A 21,105-nucleotide genomic window follows, 5' to 3' on the forward strand; every position below is an offset into this window, starting at 1 on the left:
TGTGTTTATGTGAGGTGCATTCAAACTTGTCACACTGAGATCGCGAAAAGGGCGCCACCAGACCCTTGCTACAATGTGAGGGGCCAGAGTGCGGGGTTGTAAGAAGCCTTTTGGACTGGGTACTAATATCATTTAAACCTCCCCAAGTCAATCCGACTACCTATTATATCCAATTTATCACATGTGAACATGGCAACTGTCGAGGTTGGGACCCGTACAAAGGAAGAGCTCACTCTGTCGCGAGAGAGAGTCGAGCCTGGCTCCTTCAACATCCCTCTTGGCACTTTCCCACAAACATGCTCTGAGACCCCCGAGGACCCTGACAGAATTGCGACCTCTGTGATCGATCAACTAAACAGTGCGCTCGGGGGCAAGCATACCAACACTTTGTCGGAGCTTTTTATCGAAAATAGCTACTGGCGTGACCACCTGTGCTTCTCCTGGGACTTCCGGACTCTCAAGGGCCGCGATGCAATCGTTAAATTTGTGACCGGAAGCTCCTCTGCTATCAAGTTCGAGATTGATCGCTCGTCCGCTTTTAAAGCACCGCATAATGGCCCTATTGATGCATATGGCGAGGTCCATGGCATTGAATTCTTTGTCATTGTTACTTCCAATGTTGGACACGGTCAGGGCGTTATCAGATTGGCCCAGCAGGGAACCGAGTGGAAGATATTCACCGTATTCACATCACTGGAGGGGTTGACTGGCCATAGCGAAGCTGTCAACAGCAGCAGACCTGCTGGTGTGCAGCACGGGGGCCAAGTAGGAAGGACGAACTGGAAAGAGCGTCGCATTATAGACGAAAATTTCGAGGAAAAGCAGCCCTCCGTATTGGTGGTTGGTAAGTAGTTGCCTACCTTGCAAAATATCATGTACACAAATTCGACTAACAGTGACCAAAGGGGCTGGTCAAGGAGGTCTCACCATCGCAGCACGCCTGAAGATGCTCAACATCGATACATTGGTCATTGACCACGAAGATCGAATTGGAGACAGCTGGCGCCACAGATATCACCAGCTCGTCCTCCACGACCCAGTCTGGTTCGATCACATGCCTTACATTCCATTCCCTCCCACTTGGCCGATTTTCACGCCAAAAGACAAGCTGGCTGATTTTTTCGAGTCCTACGTCAAACTCCTGGAGCTTAATGTCTGGACTCGGACTGAGTTGAAGTCGTCTTCCTGGGATGACACTCAGAGAGAATGGACCGTCGTGCTTGAGCGGAAAAAGGAAGACGGCACCACCGAGACTCGCACGCTACACCCACACCATGTTATACAGGCGACTGGGCACTCGGGCAAAAAGAACGCCCCTACCTTCAAAGGAACGGAGAATTTCAAGGGCGATCGCATCTGCCACAGCTCCGAATTCCCCGGTGCAAGCACAAAGTCAGCTGGCAAGAAAGCTATCGTGATCGGGTCCTGCAACTCCGGACACGACATCGCCCAAGATTTCTTCGAAAAAGGATACCAAGTAACAATGGTTCAGCGGAGCTCTACCTGTGTTGTCTCTTCCGAATCCATAACAGACATCAGCCTGAAAGGCCTGTATGAAGAAAACGGACCCCCGACCGAGGAGGCGGACCTGTACCTGTGGAGCATCCCCCTTGAACTATTCAAAACCCAACAGATCAAGGTTACGAGAGCCATGAACCAGAACGACGAAAAAGATTATCGAGGGCCTGGAGAAAGCAGGGTTCAAGGTTGACCGTGGACCCATGGACTGTGGTCTTCTGACAAAGTACCTACAGCGCGGAGGTGGCTATTATATTGACATGGGCGCGAGTCAGCTTATCATTGACGGAAAGATCAAGGTAAAACAGGGACAAGAAATCAGCGAGGTCTTGCCCCACGGTCTTCGATTCGCAGATTGATCGGAGCTGGAGGGTGATGAGATTGTTTTTGCGACAGGTTATCAGAATATGAGGACGCAGGCAAGGCTCATCTTTGGCGATGAGGTTGCTGATCGTGTTGGCGATGTCTGGGGCCTGGACGCGGAAGGGGAGATGCGTACAATCTGGCGCAGGAGTGGTCATCCCGGGTTTTGGTTTATGGGCGGAAATCTTGCGCTCTGTAGGTACTATTCTCGGCTGCTGGCGTTACAGATCAAGGCGCTGGAGGTGGGTGCTGCGAAGTATTAGATGGTTTTCCAAATTGCAACGAGTTAGGTGGACATGAATAAATCGAATATCTGTCAAAGCAAATGTTATACTTCGCCAACTGAATAAACTTGAGATCAAGGATGGCTTCTAGGAACCAAAGAGCGTGAGCGTGAGTTTTCTTTTTTTAAAATGTCGGAAAAGAGCCCGTCATTAATTTGATTAAAAATATAGTGACGGCTCTTTGAACTGTTTGATTGAGCTATTTATCCCAGTTGCTGCGGATCTAACGTGCTCGCATCCACAAAGTCAGGTATATCCCAGAAATTCAAATCCTCGAATCCCAAAGTTGGTATCTGTCAGGCAATTAGTAGATTTTAAATAGTGTTCTATTCAACTTACCATAAAGTCAGAGTTCAGGCTCGACGCAATGACACTCTTAGGCGTCCAAACATTGGGCCCATCAGCAGACGTCAGCAAGTCGCTTTCTTTCTCAGAAACCTGGCATTGATCGAGGTATCTCAGGAGTAATATTCGACAAGTCCGCATACTTTCCATAATCGCCTTTCTGATGTGAGTCCATGTTGCTTGTTCCCGCGACGGACCGCGGTGATCTGGGCAAGAATCCCACTGAGTAAACCATGACGTTTCATGCTCGGTATGCCTGCTTCCAAGCTTTGGCAGAGTTGATCTTTGATTTTCTCAAGAGCCTTGATAGGCAAGGCACAAGAGGCTTCAGCTATTGGTTCGACTGGAACAAGAACAGTGGCCGAGGGATATTGCGCGACTTCTTCTTCAAGCTGGGTAATGAGTTCCAGACCAATTGTAATTATAACATCAAGCGACAGGTGGCCTTTGAAGAGGCCTGCGCCGGACAGACAGAGGCGTTGGAAATCTTGGTATGCTATGTGGTCGCCGCCTGGGGATGCTTCGGGGCTTTCGGCGTATGAGGCGATGGAGAGAGCAGAGTCGAAGCTAAGTTTTCGAGACAGGTAGAATCTGGGGTCTTTGATGGCTTGTATAGCGAATGGGCGGTATATATGGAGCAGAAAGCGGTGGAGAAGACTGTCCATAAGTCGGTGGTGGAAAGGAGTCGGTCTGAAACTGCTTTTGGCGGGGCGGGAGAAGTAGTTATGGAAAGCAGCCGCCATTTCTTTACAAGACGCGGCAATTTCGCTGCCCAGATGTAATGTAGGCTCGTAACACTGTCTATGAGTGGGCTGATTAATGATCCGAGCGATGCGTAGTCGCGCCGGGAAGGACTGAGAAAGGAGAATCTGGAGCGATGAATGTGTGTACCAGTCTTTAGGCTGCGAGGGCGGGAGTACAGTCGTAGCTTGGTCAAAGTCCTCGTCATCCAGATTAGAGGGTGGATCAGTATCAAAATCATCTAAGCTGAAAAGCGGTGGCATGGATGTATCGATCGAGAGCTGCACATTGATCTCGAGTACTGTGGCCCAAATACGGCGTCTCATCTCAGCGTCGAAAACGGACAAGGCCGAGAAATTTCGGGGGTCCCGGTGAAGACCTTGATTGACTGCAAGACGAAGCAAGCTCCCAGCCGAGTTCCAAGTTGTCTCCTTGTCTATGGCATATCCCAAGCGACAGAGAAGCAGTAGACAGTGAACCTGTAAGCCTTCCAAATTCCCAGCATCTTTCTCCGAGGGACCTGAAAGCCACCAATGTGCGGCATATACCCAGCGCCGTACCGGAATACCTAGCTCGTTTGACGGGCCCGGCTTACAGTAGAAGATAGAACCGATGGCGAGGATCAACAGAAGCTTCATCTGAAAACCAGTGGAGACTGACTGAGAATCTTTCCAAAACCGCTCATAGTCTCCGAAGAAGGTCGGAACATGTAGCACTCGATAGATTAAGCCCAATGTCCGTAGATAGTGTTGTATGAGCTTGTCGCAAAGCTCCCTTGGTGGCAAGTCGCTCAATAGACCCTGGGCTGGATTGACGAGCCGCGGAGCCTGTCGGGCTTTGATTGACCGCCGTATCGATCGGATCTCTTTCAGCGAACTACTAACTTCATCCTGGTTCTCGTCCACGTAACTGGCTTTGCTGCGTAATTGCCTCAGAAGCCGTAACTATACTGAGTCAACAAGCGGAACGTGTCGAGCACATGTAAGAAAGATTCACCTGCTGGAACAAAAGTGCCCAATGGGTTGTACCAAATAGCTTCGTTCGATCGCCCGTATCTTTTTTCAGACGAGGTGCAAGTGGAGCAATGGATGTCTGTGGCATCTCCGACCTCTGCGCCTTCGCCTCGGCCAATTGCTTCTCCAAATCGGCAATGTGATCATCGAGCTTGCTGACATTGGATGATGAGCCCGTTCCATCAGACCCTCGTGACCGCTGAATCCGAGTCGCATGTTCATGGCCCGCTTCCTCCAAGGTCTGCACGCGATTCTGAAGATGCAGAACAGTAGCTTCCAGATGAGTGATGCGAGCCCCATCTGTGGTGCTGCCGCTTGGTCCAGTAACGCTCCGCACTGCAGATGGCGGTGACTCGTGCTCACTGAGCCTTGACGCGTCAATTCTAGCATTCAAGGCTGCTTTTCCTTCGTAGACGTATTCACATTCTAAAGATGGCTGGGACTTCATGCATGGGCCGCACGGCATTTCCCGGTCGCATCTGACTTTGCGGCGGCGGCACTGTTCGCATGACAGTGCAGGTCGGCGACGTTTGCGTGGTATTGATAATGAATTCTCATTGTCTGGCATTTCGAAACAGTCGACTTCTGGACAATGAGGAATTGTAGGGTTCTTTAGTTGAAAGCCTAAGTGATTGTGAGTGTCGCTGATTCGGGCAAATTCCGGGATTTTGCCGGGGCTTTATCACCGCTTTGAATGCCTCTCAGACACCTCTGACTCGACCGAAACCTGGAGATAAATGGACTGATCAGGTAGTTTTGGAGCTTATGATGCATCATATCTGCCGTCTAGATTGGTGCCACGCAATTGAGCATATACAAATATTTGATTGCTAGCCAACACCCTCCAAATGGAAACATTTCATCGAACGAATTTTCTCATATTGAGGCTATTCTTCCTTCCCCATTATTTGCTCTTACCTAAGTCAGCGGTAGCCAGGTACCCGACGTGAGGTGAGACTATTACGAGAAGAGGGCCATTTGGAGGGTATGACGAGCCAAAAATAGAAAGAAATAAAAGTTCTGTTTCGGGAATAAGCTTGTCTATGCCCGAGCCAAATGGCCTCTGGAAATCTGACCGCTGACCTCGGCTGCCCCGTCTGAAAGTCAACGTGTATCAATTTTACAGTATTGTGTTGCTTTCATCCCCATTTTGAGGCGTTCCTCTGCTGGCTGCTTTGGAAATTCATTACTAACCTCTTCTTGTTGTACTTATGAGGCCCTCAGATGCCGCTAAGCCGCCAGCGGTACGGCCCCACAACCCCACCGTTTCCCAGGCATGTTCATCACTAAAGTAGGTAGAGCTGCTCTAAGTGGACACAGCCAAGCCTTCCATTGGGATTGAAATCAGTCTACGGTCTTCCAAAGTATAATTTTATTCTCTATAAAGCAGCCTTAAAAAATTTGCCATACTATCATTGCGGATCAGAATTTGATTTTGGCTTTCACAGGTGGCCTTCACAGGTGACCAGGACAGATAACCTCATACACATGTCTCACCTTTAATCGTGCAATAAGTAGCTCCACTATTCATCCGCACGAAATTACCAGAGGACGGGGATAGAAGGGTCACGACTGATTGATTCATGTATTTGACCTTCTAGCTTTAAAAGAGTTCCTTCAAGGACTAATTTAACCACCCTTCCTGATACCCAACCCATACGCCCAGCGTAAGAGTGATCGTATATAACCAACATTCCAGCGCCTCACTTGAATCCCTCTCATTGGAATCCAAAGGCCCCATCAAATCATAACACACCCGCAACCCGTCCAGAATAGAAGTCTTGCGAACAATGATTTCAATTCCACTCTTCGTCATGGTCGCAATACGACTCTTCCTCTTTGCTTGTCGATCAATCAATAGAAGCACAAATTGTTCCGCGTCCACCGAACCAGCCGGTGCATTCTCTTTACTCCGCTTTTCCCACTGCAGAACCATCCTGCCTGGATCCGCGGGGTCTGTTTTCTCATTCTTGATTGTGAATCGGTAACTCGGCGTCGATGCGCTGGCTCCTATTGTCCCTGCACTGGCCTGCCAGCTACACCGCGCATCGCGGAAATATATATGTGAAGCTGTATCCTCCTGACACATAGCCGTGACGATATCCTTTGCCGCGGTGATGTTCCTGGACTCCAGGTCCGAAGAAGAATTCGAAGGATCCTTCTGTCCAGTTGAACTGGTCATGTAGGACTCATCTCTGGTCGCGTAGATATCACCAGATCTCAATTTGAATCTTTGATGAAAGTCGCGCGTCAATTTGGACTTGCAAAATGGTGGCTGCCATATTTCGAGGACTGGCACTGGTCTGTGATTCGGCACGAGTTGTTGAATTTGCAATAGGAGTTTTGGAGCGAGTCGTAGGGATGATTTTGGTGCTGGGCGTGCGATCTGGAAATTCGCTTGGATTTTGGTCCGTGTGGATTGTGAAGGTCTAGATTTTCATGAGATGCTGGCTGGTGTATTTTCTTTGGGGTAATTGCGTACCGCTCTTCGCTTGCCGTGTCACTTTCGTAGACGACTGATGAGGAACTCATAATGGGCTAGGAACGCTTGACGATTATATTTCCTTCGACCTGGAAGAATAAGAAAAGACAACTTTTTTTTTCGTGTCTCTTTTTCACCGACTTGATGCCGAGGCCGTCTATATAAATAGTTAGTGAGTTCTTGGCTCGACCTACTACGGAGCCGTATTCGTATCAATTGAAAATATGAGTGCACGAACCATGTGGGGGCGAGGGTTCAGGGGTCTTTCACACCGATTTGAGGCAGTGACTTTTTTTTTTTCACCTACCGCGGTCATGCTAATGTGTTCCAGTTGTTTGATGAATACGGCACATATGTCGCGATTGGCTCTTGTAGAACCTTGCGAGACCCCGCGACGCCAGGCAGCGATCGCACGATCGTATCCGTATTGAGGCAGCATTGCGATGCCGAAATTTAGTGTCATCTCACCCCGAGGGGCTTGGGGCCCGCACTTGAGGACTGAAAGATGCTTAGATAGGTGCTATCGCGCGGTCAGAAAATTTAAATCGTGTCCTGGACATTGCAACTGACAGCTGAGGCCCTCTTTGGGAGTGTTGGTCTGAGCCTTGTAGGGCGTGGAGCAGGTCAATTGGCAGGAGAAAGGCCGATCAGCCGCGGTAGGAATTCACAGCCTCAACCCCGATCCTTGGGGCAGAATTTCCAGACCATGACCTGGTCAGCCACAAAAGTGACTGCTAGGACAACAGAAATGATCATCAGATGCTTAGCTCAAATTAGAAATGTTGAGTAAATACATCCATGAAACATCACGCATCCTTCGTGCCCCCGCAGTCTCCATGGTCAAGGCTGCGACGTTTCCATCCATGTTCCAGACCCAGAATTCGACCGGTAAATACACCCTTAACCGTGAGGACCTGAACAGTGAACCACATCACTAGTAGAATCAGCAACAGCGCAGTTGACATAACGGCGAAAGCCGGCGACCCCATGATCTTTCCAAATTCCACCGCTGCATTGGTGAAGACGCCCTGCTTACAATTAGCCTTACGCCCTATGGAACTATTTGAAGGATGGCACAAACGGACCCAAGGGAAGATCAGCGACCACGCAGCCATGGTGAATCGTGTTTTGCGCCACCCGCCCGGCTGGGCGCTCAGGGTATGACATATGCTGATGATGGCGAAGCACCACCAAAAGATCCCATAGCCCCAAGTGAGCAGCCCCAAAAACTGGCTCGTATAGCCGATCGGGGCGGCTGCAGCCGCTGTTAAGAAGGTTCCCCGATCGTATGCGGCGAAACTGCCTTGTATGACCGCTTGGCCCAGTATTTGTAGCGCGAAGGCACCTTGGCCAAATGGCCCGCAGACGATCATATCCTGGTACACGTTGTCTGCGGTCGGGGTGAAACGGTCAAAATGCTGCAACAGGATGAGTGTATCGAACCCGGCAGCCAGTGAAAGACCCGCACCAATCTGGAGGTACGATATGATGATGACGGGCACCTGAAGACGTGGGCTGATGTGGTCATAGCCACAGAGCACACCTCCACTAGCGGCCGTTGTCAAGGCTGCGATGAACGGGAGCAGAATGGTTGGAGGGAGGTGCGATATCCCTGGGGGTTGCAGCTTCAGCTGGACGTATGGAATGCCCAGACAAGCAACGATCGCGAGGAAGGACTGGATCCACCAGAGGACAAAGAACGCGAGGCTCGCGCGGCTGCCATACTGGAGCACCGCGAGCTGAATGATGGAATCATAAGCGATAGGGATGCACGCTAGGCATGATATCTCGATGATGTTTACCCGCAGCTGGTTGCGGACGTGTGCCGGGTATACTAATATGCGTAGCGTGTAGAGGATCAGACAAAGGGCAAAGAGGACGATGGTGTATATCCAGGCGATTTTGGCGATGGTCCTCAGACCGTTGAATTGATAGTCCAGTCGGTGGAGAAGGATACAAATGATTCCAGTTCCTTGGGGAATCAGGAACCAGTTGGAGGAAAAGTTCCACAGCGCGATCGAGAGAGGCCGCTCCGGTCGCTGCAGTGGGCCCCCATCATTCGGCATCTTTGAATCAACTCATCTGGCGTCGATCTCTCCGAGTAGACTCCGGCCTTGTTCCTGAAATGAGTCGTCTCGTCCAAGTTGGGTTGCAAGATCGTGCCTTGACGTCATTACCGGCGTTGACAAGCCGTTTTAAAGCGAAGTCAATTGGGAGGTCCAATGAATGCCTTGGATGTTCTTCTATCAGATATGATATGGAAATGAACGGTTTTGACTCAACACGAGTTCGCAGCCTTTAAGCAATGAGCAAGTGGTCGCGGACTGAGACACTCGGGGATCACATTAACACGAGCTTGATTTGTATTTCTTGCATCTCTGATCGAGTCAATGAAGAGTTGCACTCTCATCGAAGATATAAATCCCCACAAATTCACTCCTTGTATATCTGGTCATGAATCAATTCAAATTTAACAATGTAAATGCACGCTGGCATGGGAAGGACCTCAAGGCCCGATTCCCAGTTTTCCTCCAATAATGTACCCAGTGCGTTCCTCGCCCGAGCATGCACCCAATCCCAAATCCAATCCCATTCTTCATTCTAATCCTAAAATCATGCGCCGTAAATTGTCGTTGTGGTTGTCGTAAAAGGGTTCGTAGAGGTGAGGGTATCGATATTAGACTCGGGGCGAGTGGGGTGAAGGGTGGGCATAGGCCAGCGCTTCCTCTGATGTAACTAATCTAGATTAGCTGCGATCTGATCGAGTGGCCCTGTGATCCTACATCGAGACTCGAGGTCGACCCGACCGCCCATCGATTCGTGTCGGAGGTGGGTGTAGTTTCGTGCGCGGACTTGCCGCATGTATTGGTGCTGCTCGTGGTTTGGGCTGAAGCGGGATTCATTGGCGGGGTTGTAGTGGATGAAAAGTGCTGCGCCCAGAGCGGTGACGGCGAGACAACCGACGAGGACGATTACAATGATGGCGGAGTTGCTGATAGCCATGGTGTTGATTTCTTGAACGAGGGACTTGATGTTTAGAGATGAATCGAGGTTGTGGTTAATGCATCGCGGGGATGGATGAGTCCATCCGCAGTGGCAGTAAAGCGTGAGCGAGAGAGCGAGATGCGACGGCAAGGAAGAGGGAAAAGTCCGAGAAAACCAAGGGTACGGATGCAGGTGCTAGATAAAGAGAAGAGATCCCAGGCTTACGCCAGCCTCGGGGGCGATGCCTCATATCTCGCAATCTGATCTGTGTCTCGTTGCAGTCGCGATTGGCCACTGCATTTACGGAACCCCGAGCCGAGTGGACAATCGCTTGGACTTGGACCGATCTACTCTTGCAATTCTCTACAGTCGCTGATCGTGTAGATCTGTTCGGTGTGTTCTCTTCAAGTATCTTTGGGTTCCCACCAGATTCTTTCAATCTTCCATGAGAACAGTGCATTTGGCCATCAAAGAGCATGGCCGGCTTAAAAATAGCACACTGACGTATCGAGTCTCCAGCTCAAAGCTTGTCACGGGGGTTCCAAGCCGAATCGGGTGGAGTGGACAATTGCGCTGCCTAACGTGGACCAGTTTCAACTCACAACGATCCCCTCATCGACGCTGGGATTTCCAGGGTATAGATGGAACAATTTTGGGATTTTGGGACGAATCCCTCGTGAGAATAATTGGACATCAATATCGGAAGCAGATGTCTGGAAATGAGGTCCCAGAAAGAACCAAGGGGTGGAGCATCCGTGGACCTCGAGGGGAAAGAGGTCAGAATCAACATGCGGGGGACCGGAGTACTTCTGCGGAACCCGGCACCGGCACCCCAGCCATCATTAATTCCAGCCTGTTCAAGATTGCCAGTTGACGTGGTGAAAGGCTTTTCTAATTGCATCTCCTAAGAATAATCTAATCTTTCGAAATCCCTGATCTCGTATCCTGTATCCATTCTACAACTCATATACGTTTCAGTGTTCTACTGTGCTCCTAGTGAATACACCCCGATAAGAAAGCCTCGGAGTGGGACGGGAGAATCACGAACCAATCATCCGGCGCAACGACCATTCAATATCGACTCTCAACGGTCGCGTTGCTTGAGGATTGCCTGTTCGTCAATCACCGTCGACTCGCACATAATCGGCTCCAAGTTGATGTTTGTATTTAATCTTGCTAACTCAGCGCAAATTTGACTCTTTAATGAATGACTCAACTCTCCACGCGCGCCCTACTTTTCTAGATCACGTTTCAGAAGAAGGACCAACATAACTCATTGAGGCTCATGACGAAGGCATCATATTCAGGGAGTACTGACCTCACTTGTCTCTGTAACAAGTCATCCGCTTTCATCTTTACCAATTCCCACTCATCCCTGGAATCGAAGGCCTTTTGTTCCAGGAAGTGGCCCACCAGCGCGGTAGCAAGTATGTCAAGCCATTCCTTGGGAAGCTCTGCATGATTTTTTCTCTTCATTTTGCAAAAACCATCAACATTGGAGCGAATCGTGTCCGAATCAAGGCCCAAGATCTGAAGCAGCTCATCGCTGAACTGCCAGTAGCCAACAAAGGCTTGAAGAATGATGAATTTCTGCAAGGGCGTCTGGGTTGCGAACGTCGATGAATGTATGCTTGTGTGGTCATCGCTAACGTCATCGTCATCCTGAATATCCTCTTGATCGCTGGAAGCCGCGCAGCAGAATTGTGCAGCACCTCGGGCTGTTTTGTAGGACACGGCCATAGACCTGGAGCCAGATGGCCCCACTGATGGGCTGCTCGAGCCAGCTGGGCTGAGCCCTGGAGAGGTTGAGTCGGGCCCCAGCATCGCCTGAATATCCTTGTCACTGGGCTCAGGGAGACTTTGATCAAAGCTCACAAAGAAATCAGAGACCGGAGGTGCTACCGGGTCAAATGCGGCAGTTCCGGCATTACAAGGTGTCGCGCAAATGAATCCCATATCCTCATCAGATTCGGGCTCTTCCACACCTGATCCCATGTCATAAATCTGTACGACCTCAGCCTCAGAAGTATTCTCTTCATGATCAGGATTCACAGTTGGTCTCCTCACCTGACTGGCCATCTTTCGCTTGCCAGGGGCAGAGCGGACCCTGGTGCCCTCATGGCTGGGAATATTTTCAATGTCATTTAAATCGATTTCGTATCCCGCGAGATCATCGTCGAGTACGACCACGAATGAACAATGTTTTCCTGCAATTTGGTAGCGGACTCCAGGGCGTTCACATTCTTGCCGGACCACTTCGTTCATCCGGCTTCCGCTTTGGTCCATGATTGGCTCGCCTGGGGCGTCCTTTGCGTAGTGAATCCAGCCACGGGACTCCTCGAGTTCGGTCATTGATTTTTTTAAGTGGCGAGTTGATGAAGCGTCTCGCCCTTGCCGATGCCCTGGATGGGAATTTCAAGCTCCACGGGTCCATGTTTGCTTTCGGCACGAAGCGTGATCGCTTCGCGGAAAGATGTCGAATCATGTGAGAAGAGGACATAGAAATTGGAAGCCGATGAAGGGGAATAAAGCCGGAAGATCGGTAGGCGCTTGCAAGATGTGGGTAATTGAGAGTTTGGAAGTGGTTGGCGCAGATCGACAACGTCTTTCTTTTCTTTGTGCTCTTGGTTGGAGAACGAGATCGGTTCTGCGGCAGGCTCTGCCTATACCATTTAGCCATCTGGCCATTCTACATTCACATATTCCTCATCAAGCCCGGGTATCTTCATGTCCAGCCTGCTTTTGGACAGCCGGGGCATGAGGGCGCCCTTCAACATGCGGATGACCGTTTTGTTCAGATCTTCGTTCTTGATGACTGTCTGGGAGAACCCTTTGCCTGCTCGAGAAATGCCGTTTACGAGAGCATGCAAGACGCTGTTGCCAATGCCAAGGGTAGAAAAACGCGTTGAATTTTCCTGGTTCTCTTTGTTGACAAAGTCGAAGATTGTGCTTTGGTCCCAGATATCTCCGTCGGTGAGGACCAGTGCCTCGAGAACCTTGTCCTTGTAGCGATTCTTCACAGCTGCCTGGAGAGCTCCCAGGATCTCTGTGACGCCCATGTCGGCGTTGATTTTTCTTGTATGTCTGACAGCTTTCGCCAGGCTCTCCTCGCTGCTCACCTTCCTACGAGGCCACAGGGATTTGTGGGAAGATCCGAAGGAGACAATGTTGAAAGGCACGCCGAGCGGCACTGATTTGAGGAACAGCTCTGAGACGGACCGGGAAGTGGGAATCTTCCCACTCATACTTCCACTCCGATCGATGAAAAAGACGATCTCGGACGCGTCTGACGGTAGGCTGAACTTGGGTACCAGGGTTATCATGAGTGCTTGCTAATTCGGTAAGGTAGGATGCGTTTCGAGAAACGCGAAGGGAAGGTCATGATTGTCAGCATTCACAGTGAGGACGAAGTCCTCGCGGATGGTTACATTCTCGCGAAGCTTGACTGCTGCGTAGCAGGATTCAAAGGTCGACTTTGACGTGTGAGAGGCTCGGCCTAGATCGACTTGGATTGGATGACTAGGCGATCGAATATTGCGAATGTGAGAACCCTTTCCACGATAATGTCCACCCTGATCTCTGTCTTCAGCAGGACACCTCCGGGCGGATCAGGCTCGCCGGTCCCAGCCCCATAACGGGGTGCGATGCTAACAGGAACCATGTATCGAATTCCATCAACCTGGGCATCTTGAATCAACTCTTGAACGAGAGTAATTTCATGACAACAGTCTCGCCAGCAAGCACATTTCCCAGGCGTGTCGAGAAAACATCTGCTGCATTTTGTGATTGATCGAGAATAGCAGCGGTCTTACCCTTGGACTTTGCTTCCTGGTAGATATGATTTGCCTTCTCCTTTGATCCCACCACGCCTTTCACCACTCTATCACCCACGTGACAATTCAAGCCAACGATACTGGGGTTTTCGTAGAGTGGGAATGAATAGAAGACTTCGAGGATGGCCTCTGTCGAAGATGGGTTGACAAAAGTCCGAGTGATGACCGTCCGTGAATTAGTCGCGAGGATAGTTGCATGCACATCAAGGCCAATCTGAGGCATGAATTTACGGTCATAAAAAGATTGGCCCTATCCAGAAGGACGGTCATAAGCAGCCGTGTGTCATGGCGAGTGGCAGAATATTGGGAGAAGGTAGAGCGAATAGGGGAAAGGCTCAATATTGATGTTCACTTTCCAGGCCACGAAGCAGCAAATGTGAATAAGAACACGCGAGGCTGAAAGCCCCTGGTGGACAAACATGGAACGTGCTATCCTGATTTGCGGCTTAAACGATTGGCACTGACTCATTCGATCTACACTAGGCCGACCCCTCACATAACTTGATTCGGTAGATCGTACGACCTCCCCATGATAATTGTACTTAGCGGAGAAAACACGTTGTCTAAATGGCTTCAACAATGAGTTCGTCGGTCTTGGCTCTCCAATGCCCCACGGAGCTCTTTCAAGGGGGTCTGATTGGACTAGTCTGCTAAATCAGGGTCTGCGGGGATCTCGAATTGTTTGATAAGGATGATGATAAAACAATTCGACGTGAGGGAAAGATGGTTGCGCCTAAAACCTGCATCGCCTTTCACTTTGGAAAGGTTGATTTGTGTCCCCTTTGCAGACAGTACCTGGTACCCCGGGTTGACACCTACGCGTCCATAGTCCATAGTCCATGGACTTTGACAATCTGTGACATTATTCAGCTCTCACTTTAGCACTTGAAAAGATTCCAAACGTTTCGGCGCGAAAAGCCTCACGTTTGTAGGCTTTGTCTCTTTGACAACTCTCGCAGAATACTTTCCATCGGAAAATTCTACACCCTAGCAAGCATTCCAAGGTTGCTAATCCATACAAAGTGTCACTTCCACGCGAAGCTTAACCACGAATCATTTGGTTTACACTCACTGGACATGGCTCAGCCATCCACAAGTGCTTTGGAGCAACCTCTGAGTGACTCTTTTCGTCACCTTGGTTCAATCACCAAGCTTCGGAGCGAGTGGGAGTTTATCAAATGGTCCCGTGAATTGAACGACGCTTTCGATCTGATCAATGGTAACTTCTGGGAAATTCTTTGTGGGGACCGGCCCATGCCAGCCGAGCCCGAGTACGCCGTGACCTCCAGCGAGGATGTTCGCCGCTACATTGCTGATCGAGACCGAATCCCGGTCAAGAGAGTGACGCAGGAAGAACTCAAATCAACTATCCAGGACCATATCCGGGAGAACGTGCGAATCCGCGAAAGATACGAGTCAACTATGGAACTCTGGAAGGATCAAAACTGGCGAGCCCTCTCACTGCTGAAGTCCACAATTGACTGCAAGCCGCAGCAATGCATATCCGGAATCTGGAGAGTCCGCGAAGCCTACCTTAAGCTTCTATCTAATTACGGCTCTAGCTGGCAGAATGCCGTTCTGAAATGGTCCAAGTGGACCGCGGTTCGATTCGAACAGGATATGACTCCTAAGTACTTCGTGATGACCTTCCACAATGCTCTCCAAGAGCTTCTCCTGGTTATTGACCCGGCCATCGTTCCATCAATTGTCCAGTACATACAATTTGTCGACTCTATGCGTTACCATGGACGTGCCCATAAATTTCTCGCAACTGTGAGGCCAGATGGCGATCCCGCCAATCTGATGAAGACCACATATGAACATTTCCTTGCTTGTGGGCCATACAAGCCATAGCGAAATGTGACGACCCGTTTTGGCAACTTTCTGCGCGCAGGGTGGGAGGCTGTCAAATCACTGGGGAGCAGAGCACAAAAGGGGGGCTAATGATAGTGGTGTCAAGACAGGGACCGTGAAAGGAAGCAGGTTATGAAACAGCAAACGAGTCGGTGGAAGAGTCAGATTTCAAGGAATCCACCCACTTTACATCGCAGCTTCGTGATGAAGAGAAAGAATCTCATTCAATTCCGATATTTCCATAACTAATAGCTCAGCATTGTTTGCTAAGTTCCATTATCCTAAAAATGCTCGTGAAGAACTTCAGACCGCTCGATGCTTCGCTAAATTGACAGACTAAGTCTTGATTCTCGGTGACCGGACCATGCAATACAGCTACAACTCCGTCAGTGAATGAAAAACGTATCTTATCGTGAGTGACTTACCTTGCAAACATCTCCGCCGTCCACACACTCAATTTCTTTGGCCAACTCGAACCCCATCTTCTCATAGATCAGAACATTGGGGTACCCCTTTGAACTCTCGAGGTAACATGGCATTTTCTTCTCATCTGCCTTGTCCATAACAACTTCCATAAGTCGCTTTCCAACCCCCATGCCGCGAACAGCAGAGCTGACGCAAAGAACATTGCAGAAGTAGTAGCCGCGCGGGTCCTTCCAGAGTTCCTTGTGTGTCTCTCGCTGAACCTCTTTATAAATCCAATACCGTGAGGCATTCAATCCACCACGGCCCCAGAATAGTATATTGTTCATGAGTTGTCGAAAGGATAGGAGCCAATCCTGCGCCCACACAGACCAGGTCTGAGGCACGGAAGCCTGCCGGGGCGAACACCACCAGCTAACCCCGACAATGCGACCCGCTTGCAATTTCAATTCGCGATCGTCCTTGACTTCGCTGGCGGACTGGCTGACCCGGGCAACAAACAGGGGATCGTTGCAGTTGATCGCATATCGGAAGTGTGATGCGAGGGAAGCTGCATTTCGCTCGATGTTGAACTATCGACCACAGTCATTTCTTATTCTCTCTCGTTGTGTTTCGGGCATGGGTGTTGCTTTTGTGAATGGCATCTCGTACCTTTGAAGGTTCGTTGAATACCCATTTGAAGTAAGGATCATCGGAGAAGGCTCTTTGCAAGCAGTCTACAGCACCGGGGATATCGGCCTCGGCCAGTGGAACAATTTCGATTGACATGGTACGTGCCTTGCCACTACAGTCCCCAGTCAAGTGGACTTAACGGACGGGTTTTAGATATCGAAAGTTTTCGATTATTGTTTCTACTGGCTCTGCGCAAAGGCTGGGACAGCGATATGGTATAGACGTGCGTGTGGAGCCTTAGTGGATAAAGAGAAAAAACCGCCATCTAAGGAGTATTGGAGTGGTGCAGATCCACTGGTGGTGATGAGAATAGGAGAGAGAAGGAGTAGTCTAGGGAATACTGGTGAGCCAGTCAGGGTGGAGGAACACAGTCTTGGGATTGAAAGTTGAAAGTTGAAGGTTGAAGGTTGAAGGTTGAAGGTTGAAGGTTGAAGGTTGAAGGTTGAAGGTTGAAGGTTGAAGGTTGAAGGTTGAAGGTTGAAGGTTGAAGGTTTGGTTGAAGTCATTCAAAGGAGCAGGGGCTGATATAGCTGTCCTCAGTCCGTTGCGTTTCGCTATCAGACCTTATCTCGTGCACTAGAGACCGACACCTCGCTTACCTGTCTAGGAAGCTCCACCCGGCATAGAGCGCCAGTCCAGCGCACTCACGTCGTACAGCGTCCCTCTTTGCGTGTGAGACTCTGAGCTACCTATTATGAGCGTGAGAGTTCACTTGAATAAGTTTGAAAAGAGAACCTTAGGGATTGCGAAAAATGAAACTACTCGACAACCTTGAGCCGATCACTCTATCTTTGCAAACGCGGGGGTCGGTTACATCGGACTACTGACGGTGAGAGGAGGCTAGTCACTATCTGGTAGGTCTATGCGGGAAACAATGCGTATTGGCTCACGCGAGCCAAAGCGGGTCTCCGTCTCCGTCCCATAGTGGGTCGTTGACCGGGTTTGATATTCTGCTTGTTGAGATGTTAGCTAAATAAAAGTCGATGTCGATCGAAAATGAAGCTTAATGGGATATTTGATGCTGGTTGTCCACATAGTGCGTAGTTTATTTCTATTTTTGCTGGTTATCTGATCTGCTGGTGTTCCAGCTAGTCGCGGATCGCTCACTCTATCTACGCAGCGGTGTCCGGGAAAACCATTATCAGTTTCTTCCCGATAGGTCTCAGCCTAGTCTTGAGAAGAGCATTTGCCTCTAGGTCTTCAGGCCGCTATATTCTAATATAGAGATATTATTAATTTAACCTTAAAATTAAACTGACCTAACAAGCATTGCGCTCGTATCTTCAAAGACCAAAAGATGGGCGGGAGCATCGTCATGATCGCGTCAATGACTGGCCAGATCGCAAATCGCGTACATTGCAACCTTAAGGACGTGTTGAGAAGTCGACTTTTGACCGAACATCCAGGGATTAACCTGCACCGCCTACAATTCATCGAAGGCTGCTGTCCAGATGTGCCGATCTGTTGCGCAGGAGTGGGGCCAGTATAACATCCGCATCAATACCCTCTCTGCTGGAGTAGAAGCCCTTTCTAACCAGATATCACTGATTCGTAAGGCTGACAATGCATATACAGTATATACGCACTGCAATGACCGACGGCTTGCTGCAAGAAAAACCAGATCTCGAGGAGACTTGGATGCGTGGTGCCTTGCTTGGCCGCCTGGGTGCGCCTGAGGACTTCAAGGCGCCCACTGTATTCATGCTCGCCGATGGCTCAGCTTGGATGACTGGTGTCGATCTTCGTGTAGATGGTGGTCACTGTGCCTCAGCATAGATTGAATTGCCTCTGATGAATGAGACATGGCACGCTAACGGTACTATAGATTGGTTTTGATTTCAATTATTTCTAGAACTCAAGAAGCAACATTTTTGATATTTCAACATTCTGTTGCTTTTGTCTCATATTTTATTCGATTCTTCAATCTGCATGATATGTGATAGACTGGCTCGAAATTAATCTCGGATACTTCAGTGGAATGGATGATGGAGGGTCACAGGGCCAATCTATGTTCAGGCCCATTTACCAAGAAGCCCCATCAACACAAGGCCGGTCACCAAAGACAATCCCCCAGTCAACACTTTACTTAGACTAGCATTTAGCATCTCGCCACCTTCAATGACCCAGTCTCGAGCCCACATGTCAACCACACCAACCCAGACGAGAATTCCAGCAGACAACGCGTCCAAAGTGCCCAAGGCCACCAAAGTACTTTTCTCATTCCCATTGAACGTATGCAGCACGCCAAGTCCAATTGCCATTCCGATCGGCGTTATCAAGGCAAATGTGCCCGCCATGATTGCTTTGGAAGGGAAAATGGCACCGGGAAGTGTTGCGATCCGAGCCCCCAGAGCCAGACCTTCGAAGAATTGGTGGAAAACAATCACCACCAATAGAGTTTTGTAGAAAGAGTCACCGGCAACTACTAGCGTGAGTCCGATGAGAATGCTGTGGAAAAGCACACCAGCCTCCATGACCAGTACGGAAAACTTGGTGTCAGGCCTTGTGGGGTCGAACGAGGCACCGTGCGAATGCCCAAGGTGAGCTAACGTGGAATGAGAAGGCACCGAATCTTTCGGAAGAGCTTGATTGGGCTCCACTGTGCCTCCCTTGCTACTAACAATCCGGTGACCAACGAACTCGAACAAGAAGGCAAGGAAAATGCCGGCCATGACAATAGCGGAAGTTGTAGCTTCATAGTCAAGCTCGCCCATGCATTCGTTCGTGAACATGAGATTAGCATGCGTATATAACTAGAATTTGTGAGTTCCGAATGTGTGAGGCTTGGAGTGATCCCGACTTACATGGACAAAGGCAGTCGCGATGATAATGCCAGTTCCGAACTGCTTTATGACGGTTGAGAAAACGGCATTGACGTTTGCGAATGGAAGCTTCAAAAGCAGAATTGGCGCAAATACACCAATTGCGCTTGTCACGAGGACCACAAAGAGTGTTCCGATTCGAAGAGGCACGTCGTAGTCTCTAGTTTGGATGCTGCAGGACGCGTGGTTACTTTCTTCGGACTCTCCTGCGCTCACACAGTGCCTGAATGTAGTTTAGCGTATTGCGAATATCATTCAGGGTGCTTAAACCCACTCAACGCCGGCATGAAAGTGGCAGCTTTTCTCACTCGCTTCCTCGGATTCCTCATGGTCAGGGCTGTGCTCGCTTGATTCTTGATCGCTTGCTTCATGATCATGGCTATGCTCGTTTGCTTCATGCTCGCTCTCGGCATGCTCTGTTTCTTCTTCCACGATCAATGCCTCATTTCCATCTGTATCCATACAGTATCTGCCAATTGTCAGTCTTCAAAAATCTCAATCTTGCACTGTCTTTGAACTCACGATTCGCTTCCGTGTGAGTGGCAACCAGTATATTGGGCTGGGACTCCGCTCGTGGGTGTGGCTGTTGCTGAGACAGAGACTTCATGGCCGTCCCCGTCAATGCAGTAAATGTCCGATCCATGGGTATGGCAGCCAGTGATAGATGTTGCATCAGCAGTCGAGGTTGAGTTTGCTGCAAAAGCTGTGGCCGCACCGAGTGAGATGAGAAAGGGTTTTAAATAGTGCATATCGGATCAGTTGCAAAATTGACACCTCTAAGAGACAACAGGGAACAAAACTCGCAGAAAAATGAAATTGAGAGCTCTAATCACATTTGAGTGCTGCTTATAAAAGTTCACGGTTCGGTAGATAATTTGATTCCTACTGGAACTCTCCCCCAAGGTTCCCATCGCCAAGTAGAAAAGTTCCTCTCAGACCGCCGCCAAGTACATGGCCCGGGACCAGACGAGGGTTTGAGTAGTAAGTTCCCGCTGCCAGGAACTCGGTTCTATCAAGGTCCTCGTGTCCAAGCTTCTTGGCATGACTCCGCCGGGCTTGGGTCTTGGCATCAGAGGCCTTCGCACGGATCTTGAGCGGAGAATTCTCTTTTCCCTCCCAAGACACATGCACCCAAGGTACTTTTGTAAGTTGTTCAAAGTCCAGTGGTGGATCAGACGCACGCCATGTGGTGGCTCCGCCAAGGCCCGCAAATTTCACAGTAGGAGCACCGGCTACATAGAAGACATGATGACCGGAAGCATAGAAAAACCGGGTCCATGAGTAAGATTTGTGAAAAACAAATTTTCATCATTGGTCAAACGGTTTGGAAGGCTATATCATGTTCGTGCTGACCAGGTTCGGGGAGCCGGTGCCCTGGTTGAAGGATGAGGTCCTTGTCTATGCAGCCAAAATCCGTTCAGAGTTGGCCAATCCACGACACCACGCTTATCACAGAGCGTAAGTCATGGCTCGCGAGAAACTTTGGAGAAGAGCTAACTCGAGTTCATTTCAGGACGAGGATATGATTGAAAGTTAGTTCGTTTGTGCGCAATAATTCAATGACGTTCCTGCTTTTGCGTAGTCCTCATCCAGTATATATCTGATATCTGAAAAGCCGTCAGAATCGCGCCACTCTCAGTTTCAGCGATGCTTGTCTGTTGCCTCTCAGTACGTCGGCTGGCAGTGATGCAGGACTTGGCTAGGTAGAAGCTTCAAGACCTAGCGGCGGTGCGTCACTGGATAGCGTACATTTGACTCGTCTGATGTATT

At 49.6% G+C, this 21,105-nt stretch overlaps 11 protein-coding genes across 11 annotated transcripts; 3 read left to right on the forward strand and 8 right to left on the reverse strand.

Moving 5' to 3' along the window:
- Positions 1-189: 189 nt before the first annotated feature.
- N7477_001920 (uncharacterized protein) lies at positions 190-2,144 on the forward strand (the record flags this gene model as incomplete). The annotated part of the gene is made up of 4 exons (XM_056963583.1): positions 190-844; positions 897-1,699; positions 1,755-1,817; positions 1,890-2,144. The coding sequence occupies 4 exons, from the start codon at positions 190-192 to the stop codon at positions 2,142-2,144; spliced, it is 1,776 nt and encodes a 591-aa protein (XP_056826502.1).
- Positions 2,145-2,623: 479 nt separating this feature from the next.
- N7477_001921 (uncharacterized protein) lies at positions 2,624-4,832 on the reverse strand (the record flags this gene model as incomplete). Its single annotated transcript, XM_056963584.1, has 2 exons — positions 2,624-4,195; positions 4,248-4,832. The coding sequence occupies 2 exons, from the start codon at positions 4,830-4,832 to the stop codon at positions 2,624-2,626; spliced, it is 2,157 nt and encodes a 718-aa protein (XP_056826503.1).
- Positions 4,833-5,888: 1,056 nt separating this feature from the next.
- Positions 5,889-6,796, reverse strand: N7477_001922 (uncharacterized protein; the record flags this gene model as incomplete). Its single annotated transcript, XM_056963585.1, has 2 exons — positions 5,889-6,693; positions 6,747-6,796. The coding sequence occupies 2 exons, from the start codon at positions 6,794-6,796 to the stop codon at positions 5,889-5,891; spliced, it is 855 nt and encodes a 284-aa protein (XP_056826504.1).
- Positions 6,797-7,552: 756 nt separating this feature from the next.
- Positions 7,553-8,812, reverse strand: N7477_001923 (putative malic acid transport protein; the record flags this gene model as incomplete). The annotated part of the gene is made up of 2 exons (XM_056963586.1): positions 7,553-7,774; positions 7,832-8,812. The coding sequence occupies 2 exons, from the start codon at positions 8,810-8,812 to the stop codon at positions 7,553-7,555; spliced, it is 1,203 nt and encodes a 400-aa protein (XP_056826505.1).
- A 611-nt stretch (positions 8,813-9,423) lies between these two features.
- N7477_001924 (uncharacterized protein) lies at positions 9,424-9,749 on the reverse strand (the record flags this gene model as incomplete). The annotated part of the gene is made up of 2 exons (XM_056963587.1): positions 9,424-9,482; positions 9,530-9,749. 2 exons carry the CDS (start codon positions 9,747-9,749, stop codon positions 9,424-9,426), a joined length of 279 nt encoding a protein of 92 aa, XP_056826506.1.
- A 1,233-nt stretch (positions 9,750-10,982) lies between these two features.
- Positions 10,983-12,083, reverse strand: N7477_001925 (uncharacterized protein; the record flags this gene model as incomplete). The annotated part of the gene is made up of 1 exon (XM_056963588.1): positions 10,983-12,083. The coding sequence occupies one exon, from the start codon at positions 12,081-12,083 to the stop codon at positions 10,983-10,985; it is 1,101 nt and encodes a 366-aa protein (XP_056826507.1).
- An 8-nt stretch (positions 12,084-12,091) lies between these two features.
- On the reverse strand, positions 12,092-13,787 carry N7477_001926 (VIT and vWA domain-containing protein; the record flags this gene model as incomplete). The annotated part of the gene is made up of 5 exons (XM_056963589.1): positions 12,092-12,394; positions 12,425-13,063; positions 13,130-13,204; positions 13,282-13,410; positions 13,458-13,787. 5 exons carry the CDS (start codon positions 13,785-13,787, stop codon positions 12,092-12,094), a joined length of 1,476 nt encoding a protein of 491 aa, XP_056826508.1.
- An 854-nt stretch (positions 13,788-14,641) lies between these two features.
- Positions 14,642-15,418, forward strand: N7477_001927 (uncharacterized protein; the record flags this gene model as incomplete). Its single annotated transcript, XM_056963590.1, has 1 exon — positions 14,642-15,418. One exon carries the CDS (start codon positions 14,642-14,644, stop codon positions 15,416-15,418), a length of 777 nt encoding a protein of 258 aa, XP_056826509.1.
- A 336-nt stretch (positions 15,419-15,754) lies between these two features.
- On the reverse strand, positions 15,755-16,609 carry N7477_001928 (GNAT family N-acetyltransferase; the record flags this gene model as incomplete). Its single annotated transcript, XM_056963591.1, has 3 exons — positions 15,755-15,793; positions 15,844-16,413; positions 16,493-16,609. 3 exons carry the CDS (start codon positions 16,607-16,609, stop codon positions 15,755-15,757), a joined length of 726 nt encoding a protein of 241 aa, XP_056826510.1.
- A 1,171-nt stretch (positions 16,610-17,780) lies between these two features.
- On the forward strand, positions 17,781-18,289 carry N7477_001929 (uncharacterized protein; the record flags this gene model as incomplete). The annotated part of the gene is made up of 3 exons (XM_056963592.1): positions 17,781-17,864; positions 17,920-18,030; positions 18,089-18,289. Coding segments are annotated over 3 exons (396 nt in total), but the record flags the coding sequence as incomplete, so codon positions are not given.
- A 236-nt stretch (positions 18,290-18,525) lies between these two features.
- On the reverse strand, positions 18,526-20,084 carry zrfC (putative ZIP Zinc transporter; the record flags this gene model as incomplete). The annotated part of the gene is made up of 4 exons (XM_056963593.1): positions 18,526-19,266; positions 19,318-19,558; positions 19,610-19,804; positions 19,858-20,084. The coding sequence occupies 4 exons, from the start codon at positions 20,082-20,084 to the stop codon at positions 18,526-18,528; spliced, it is 1,404 nt and encodes a 467-aa protein (XP_056826512.1).
- Positions 20,085-21,105: the final 1,021 nt, after the last annotated feature.

This window comes from Penicillium maclennaniae (assembly GCF_028827695.1).
Source record: "Penicillium maclennaniae strain IBT 15551 chromosome Unknown utg000002l:1.0-2354659.0:1.0-2356205.0, whole genome shotgun sequence".
Lineage (NCBI taxonomy): Eukaryota > Fungi > Ascomycota > Eurotiomycetes > Eurotiales > Aspergillaceae > Penicillium > Penicillium maclennaniae.